The 7,095-nt window shown below is 49.5% G+C and overlaps 1 protein-coding gene across 1 annotated transcript; it reads left to right on the forward strand.

Annotated features, from left to right (window-relative positions):
* Positions 1-1,723: 1,723 nt before the first annotated feature.
* On the forward strand, positions 1,724-6,520 carry LOC123138935 (receptor like protein 22-like). The gene is made up of 2 exons (XM_044558783.1): positions 1,724-2,885; positions 3,706-6,520. Exons 1-2 carry the CDS (start codon positions 1,736-1,738, stop codon positions 5,658-5,660), a joined length of 3,105 nt encoding a protein of 1,034 aa, XP_044414718.1. The 5' UTR covers positions 1,724-1,735; the 3' UTR covers positions 5,661-6,520.
* Positions 6,521-7,095: the final 575 nt, after the last annotated feature.

Raw genomic sequence — 7,095 nt, forward strand, 5'->3', positions numbered from 1 at the left:
GCGGGGAGAGAAGATCCCACCGCCGCCGACACCACCCGGGCCAGAGCCGGGGGCGGCAGGGAGGGATGATGTGTGGTGAAGGACAAGGGAGCAGGCGCGCTGGCCGCCCTGGCCGCCTCCCGGGGAGGCGGCGCAAGGGCGGAAACAGGGAGGGAAGGGAGGAGCGGGGGGAGAGCCACCCGGATCTGGCCTGCGCGCTGGCGGGGCTCGCCGGTTCCGGCCGGGATCGAGCAGGGGAGGTGGTGGCGGTGACGAGGGTTAGGAGCGAGGGGACGAGAGCGTCTCGACGTCGCACTTAGGCTCCACTGCCGCCGTGCCACCTTCTTCGGCGAGCTCGCCCTGTTGAACGAGACACTACTCATGCCGAGCAAGTCGTCGAGACGGCCTACACCTACCCAGCGAGCACGCCCATGACACGGCCGTCGCCATCAATAAGCAAACCCCAACGGCGGCCATGGCGGCCAGGTACGGATCGATCACACACTGGAAGCTGCAACGCGGTCAAATCACTGAAGAATTCACATGTCATCTGACTCGACTCCGTTGTTGTTCATGGACAAAGGAACTAGCACTTGGGTAAGTTGTAGGTGCAGCCGTGGGTAACTGATCTCAAACCATAAGCTATTGTTTTTTAGTTGTTGAAGTTAACAACTTGTCCGGCGATGAACTCCGATGGTCTTTTGGGTGATGTACAGATCATTTATGTGCATTTGATTGTCCGTTTGATGCCGATTTCGTTGTGCGTTGTTTATCACATAGAGTAGCTCTTATGTTGCATGCATAGTATGAATATAGGGTGCCGGATATAAGTTACATGCATGTGATGAAAAAAATTTAAGACATGACCGGTGAGTGCTTGCAAACACATCCGGGTGGCTCGTCCAGAGGCAGACCGGATTTTTCCGCTGTGGATGCTCTTACCCCTTAATAAAAAAACATTCCACCGCGTTACGCGGGGAATAAGAAATCTCGTCACTGCGTGTGGTCTGGGCTAAACCGACCTACAGCAGCTGCACGGTCCTTCACGTTTGTACGTGTTCGATGATCGAAACACACGGTATAACTTGGAAGAAAAAAAGACGCGGTGGTCCACACATGGTCCTCCGAGTATATATATAACCCTATATATATACTCGGAGGGAGTACAATGCAGAGAACTTGTATATGTGTCAATCTCGTCTTCCAGTGAATCCAAAAGAATCACCAGCTGTAATGCCTCAACCCCGCGTGTGCTATGTGACCTATGAGTCCTTCACGGTTGTATTCGATGAGATCGATGAACGGAAACACGCAGTAGCTTTGAACTCCAGATGGGTCCGTCCATGTGATCCCATGTTGTCATTTGATGACCATGGAGTACAAAGAAGACTACATGGTCTACAGATGGCTGAACGGGTTGTCGTTTATAGTACTTGACTAGCTTTCCCCGTCAACCAAATTGTCGGACGAGGCAGCAGCCCGTGAAGACTCGAGTCAAAGCATGAATGGGACACGGACCGGTGACTAATTTTCCACGTCAAGCTAAAATTGTTAACACAAACATGGGGCCAGCGGCAAAGACATTTTTGTTGTTCATACAGCAGATAAACCGGAGAGTAGAGGAAAACAGCGGCTCAGTCAATGCACTGTGCCAACTACTCCACCCACCTTCAGAGTTCAGACCATATATACACACACATATGCAGGGAAGTAGTATAGATATAGAACTGGTCTTCTCCTAAATTTGCCAACTGCAATGCCTCGCACGGCTACTCATCTCACCTCGCTCTTGGTGACCTTAGGTTTCCTTGCAGAAATCCTTCTACTTCCACATTGCTCTCATGCCATTTCAGTCAACAGAAGTGCCTTGCAGCAGGTCCCTGCACGATGCCGCGAGGATCAGGCTGCCGCGCTCCTCGGGGTGAAGCGTTCCTTCAACTTCAGCAGTCCCTACCTATCGGCCACCACGACACTGTCATCATGGAGAGAGGGCACAGACTGCTGCAGCTGGGAGGGCGTTGGCTGTGACAATGTTACCGGGAGGGTCACTGCACTCGACCTCCCGGAGCGGAACCTGTATGTCGGCGACTTCCACGCTTCCCTCTCCAGGCTTACCTCTCTCCGGTACCTCAACCTTGCCTCCAACTGGTTTACCAGCTCCCAGCTTCTGATGTATGGTTTCGAGAGCTTGACACAGCTGACCTACCTCAACCTGTCACATTGCAAATTTGTTTCTCAGGTCCCAGTGAATATCTCACGGCTAACCAACCTGGTCACCCTTGACCTTGGCAACACTGGCATGAAGTTTGATCTCCATCCATCGACCATAATGGCCAACCTTAGCAAGCTGAAGGAGCTCCATCTCGATGGTGGTGGCATAACCAGCACAACACCAGAGTTCTTCAAGGCACTTGCCAGCCACTTCCCTCTTCTTGAGATCCTTAGATTAGGCTGGTGTGGCCTCTCTGGTCCAATCCACCCATCCTTATCAAGCCTCCACTCTCTAACGGTGATTTATCTTGGTGCAAATTCTTTAACCGGTCCTCTGCCTGATTTGTTCACTCCTTCCAATTTCCCTTTTCTACGAGAACTTGTGCTCGGTGGTAACAACTTCGAGCCTGGAACATTCCCTCTTGGGATCACTGGGCTTAAGAATCTCATGGTCCTCGACCTTTCAGAGATGAACCTCATGGGGCCCCTCCCCGACTCCTTTGGGAACCTCATGTCACTCACTGAATTACACATCAGTGTGAACAGCTTCTCCGGCAGGCTACCTTGGGCCCTCAGCAATCTGACAAACTTGATCATATTGGACTGTCAGCATTCTGGTTTGTCTGGGCAGATTCCATGGCTTACAAGCTTGACACGACTTGAAAGCGTATCGCTCGCCAACAACAACTTCACAGGTAAGTTGGTACTATTGAAAAGATTGCAGCTTGCTAAATCATCTACCTATCAAGTGTGTTATATCGTTATTTGGATAGATACAAGGAGGGGGAATCGATGTGGGCCAGATGAATCCTGCCATTTTCTTAGGCACATCACATTGCTATCAAATATTATACAATGACAGCTGTAAATACTTCCCTGTTTTAGTTTATATATATCCAAAAAGAGTGACCGGTTAACAGTGTGTTTGTTCTACCTGAGTTTTAGTGTATCCTGATCTAGTTAGCACTCTACTTTGTTAAAAACCTAAACTTTTCAAGACTTTGCAGAAAGGGGTGTGTGCACCTTTAAATGGAGAGCCCGTGGAGGTGCTATTCTCCATTATCTAAAAATAATAATTTGTGCAAAAGAATTGTATTGTGTAAATTTCAAAAACTACCTATGTTATATCAAATACTCGTGAACTAGAAATTTAGCGTGTCTTTGGTTTAAAGGGGTTCCATGGGAATATTTAGAGTATTATTCCTTAAACATTTTTACTACAGAGCTTGTGCTTTATCGTATGGTTTATTTGACAATTATTTTAGACAGTGATATTTTCAAGATAATCGGCATGCTTTATTCCTTCCAAAATTTACAAGATGCAAGCAACATCCGGAGGGTTTAACAACCACATGGGCCAAGCTTCCCTGTTTTCTTTGCTGTCATCTTAATTTCCTGAGGTCATGACAAGTGACTGCAAATTAAGAAATACTCGTAGAAAACAAATACTCTTAGATCTGAAGTTACACGGTCCTTGTCTACCAGTTTCATGATTAACACAATTTTCTTTGACAGGGCCGGTTCCTCTTGATGGACATATGTACCCACATCTCACAGAGGTGGATTTAAGCAATAATTCACTGTCGGGGACAGTTCCAGCATCCTTGTTCACTCAGCCAGCATTGCAGACACTGCAACTCGAGGCAAATCAACTGTCTGGTGCTATTGACGAATTCCAAAATCCATCAGCTACACTGACCTTGGTTGACTTGAGCTACAATCAGTTGACAGGTGCAGTTCCAACTTCATTTTCGTATCTCACTGCTCTTCAGACCCTGGAACTTGAGCACAACAATTTCACGGGTACCTTGGATCTAAACACATTCTTGAGGCTAAGGAACCTCAGTGAGATATCAGCCTCCTATAACCCATTGTTATCTGCCTCAGGGGATGGTAATGAAGTCGAAGCTTATAGTAATAGCAGTCTTTCTAGCCTGGACCTAGCATGTTGTAACCTAACAAGGTTGCCCCTTGTGGTTAAATATCTACCTGAACTACAATATTTGGATCTCTCTTCCAATCAAATTCATGGTGAAATACCTGACTGGATTTGGAGAAACATGAGCTCCTTGAACCTCTCTCACAACCACTTCACCACCGTGGGTCAGCCCCAACACTATGTTACTATAAGGTTATCCATCGATCTTAGCTTCAATATGCTCGGTGGCGCTGTGCCTTTCCCTTTAGGTGCGTCCGATCTTGACTTCTCAAACAACAAATTCTCGTCCATCCCTCCAAGCAATTTCCTCCAACAGTTTGAGGTCGCCCTGTCTATCAACCTTGCGAACAATGAACTGAGTGGGGCTATCCCCTACTCAGAATGTCAGTCGGGCTATCGTGCTCTCCAAATACTCAACCTATCCGGCAATAATTTCAGTGGGTTGGTGCCACCTTATTTGCTCAAAGGTTGCCATGAACTCGCTGTGTTGAACTTGAGGGGAAATCGCCTTAACGGAACATGGCCTGACGATATCGATGAATCATGTAACCTGAGGCTGATAGACTTACATGGAAACCACATCCAGGGGCGCCTGCCGAGATCATTGGCTCGGTGCCAGTACTTGCTAGCTCTTGACATTGGAGGGAACCGTTTCGTGGACTCTTTTCCTGTATGGTTAGGTCAGCTACAGGAGCTCCAGATACTTGTGTTGAGATACAACAATTTTCATGGCCCACTGAGCATCCCTTCTCTTGTGCGGAACAATTCGACTGCCCGTTTCTTCTCCCGTGTACAAATCATTGATCTTGCAGGAAACGGCTTCAGTGGTGATCTACCACCAGATTTCTTCAAGAGTTTCAATTCCATGGTTTGGGACCCAAAGGGAGTTGCAGAATATGATAATATAGTTCTTGTGGAAGATGGAAGATCGATTTATCAGGTGGCGGTTGATGTGGCCATGAAACAACAATACATGAGGGTGGCAAATGTCCGTACTGAGCTGGTGGTGATTGATCTGTCGAGCAATCAGTTCAGCGGCTTCATCCCAAGATCAATCGGAAACCTCACATTACTGCATGTGGTAAACTTGTCACGCAATGCCTTCAGTGGCAAGATCCCACGCGAGCTCGGTCAGTTGGCCCGGATGGAGTCACTGGACCTCTCATGGAATCATCTCACGGGGAAGATTCCGCAGGAGCTGGCCACGTTGACGACCCTAGAGTGGCTCAACGTCTCCTACAATGATCTCAGTGGGAGGATACCTTCAGGCAGTCAGTTTTCCACATTCACCAGTAGCTCGTTCCAGGGCGGAAACAGAGGGTTGTACGGATGCCCACTTCTTGTGAAATGTAACCTTACATTCGTGCCTTCGCCATCTTCGTTGCTCCCGACTCCCGTGCCAGAAGGATCACTATTTGATGATATCGTGTTGTGGCTTTTCGTAGGTGTAGGCTTCGGAGTCGGATTTGCGCTGACAATTGTATTGCAGGTTGTTTGCAGTGGTCGTCGCAAGAAAATAGCACGCAGCTAGATGAAGTAGTTGCCTAGTCATTTTTATTTATTTTACAATCAAGGATGTGTGGTAGAATTTCATGAGTATATATATACATATATATAATTTATCTATATATATAGGGTTGGTCTATGCTTATAGGAGCCGGCGCACCGGCTGAACCGTTTGGGCTGGTCGAGCCCCAACCGTTCGATGCAAGCACGTGTTGCCGTCAGATTGGGCTCTTGTGCGGTTCCTTTCTTAAAAAAAAAGAATCTCGCAAGCACAGCGGAAAAAAAGGAGCAGCGGGCACCGCTGCCATGGATGAGCGAGGGCGACCAACTTCAAATCACCACCGGTCGCACCCCCCCCCCACCCCGCCGATGGTCACCGCCGATCGCCGCCCCTCACCGATGGTCGCCGCCGGTGGCCAGCTCCACACATGTAACATCGACACCCGTGGTTGTAGCTCCGGTGGCAACAATTGCAGCTCCGATGGCGGGGGCCATATCCCGCCATCATCCTCGTCGCCACTGACGCCTGATGCCACAGCTCGTTGGTCAGATCTCACCGTCGTAACATCTCGGTCACCTGTTCCAGCAAAAGCGAGCGCCCGTTCCAGCAAAATCGACAACGGTTGTAGCAAAATCGACAACGGTTGTAGCAAATTTTGACACCGGTTGTAGCAAAAACCGATGATTACCGTGGTGGCTGGCGAGCCCTGGATGCAGCACCGCAGGCCGTCGTCTCCATGGGTTCCAGCAAAGAAGGCTCCAATTATTGTAGCAAAAAAATACTAGCTTCCAGGAAAAATATGCACCGGTTCCAGCAAAGCAAAATTACCAGGGAAAAGCTCCAGGGTCGATTGTAGCAAAAAAATCAAGCTACTTCCAGCAAAATAACATGCCGGTTCTAGCAAAAACACAAAATCCGGTGCCGGTTCCAGCTCCTTGCCATGCCGGTTCCCAGCATGCGGCCGTGGTGACCGCGGTCGCAACATCCACGTCGTCCTATTCCAGCTCGTGCTGAACACGGTTGCAGCACACCGGTCGACGTGGTGATGCCATGGAAGCACGACACCTCGTCGGTTGTAGCACGGTGGCTTCACCGGTTCCGGCATGCCGCAGGACGTCGACGTTCGCGCTGCCAAATGCCTCTAGACAGCAGCAGCGGCGCTACGCCCCTGATTGGAAGCAGGTTGGTGTTGTGGGGGAGGGGATGGGGGTCGCACTTGAGAGGCGATGGAAAAGGTGGAGCTCATCCATGGCTATTGAGCGCAGGAGGTAGGTGGGGATGGAGCAGAGGAGAAAGAGGGCTAAGCGGATGGAGTAGAAGATGCGTGGAAGGATAAGATGAAAAGGGGGAACGGGAGAAAAAGGAGGCTGGGCGGTGGGGATGGGCTCAGTCACGCATGTGGCTGACGCTGTGCAAGCGAGCGACCGGCGCAATGGTTCAGCCGGCGTGCCGTTCCTAA

The sequence above is a fragment of the Triticum aestivum genome, chromosome 6B (genome assembly GCF_018294505.1).
Source record: "Triticum aestivum cultivar Chinese Spring chromosome 6B, IWGSC CS RefSeq v2.1, whole genome shotgun sequence".
In the NCBI taxonomy this organism is placed as follows: domain Eukaryota; kingdom Viridiplantae; phylum Streptophyta; class Magnoliopsida; order Poales; family Poaceae; genus Triticum; species Triticum aestivum.

Excerpts from the sequence above, each read along its gene's own strand:
- LOC123138935 (XM_044558783.1), top strand. The coding sequence starts at position 1,736 with ATGCCTCGCACGGCTACTCATCTCACCTCGCTCTTGGTGACCTTAGGT. Across the intron at positions 2,886-3,705 it reads CGCCAACAACAACTTCACAG|GGCCGGTTCCTCTTGATGGA; the intron begins GTAAGTTGGTAC and ends TTTCTTTGACAG.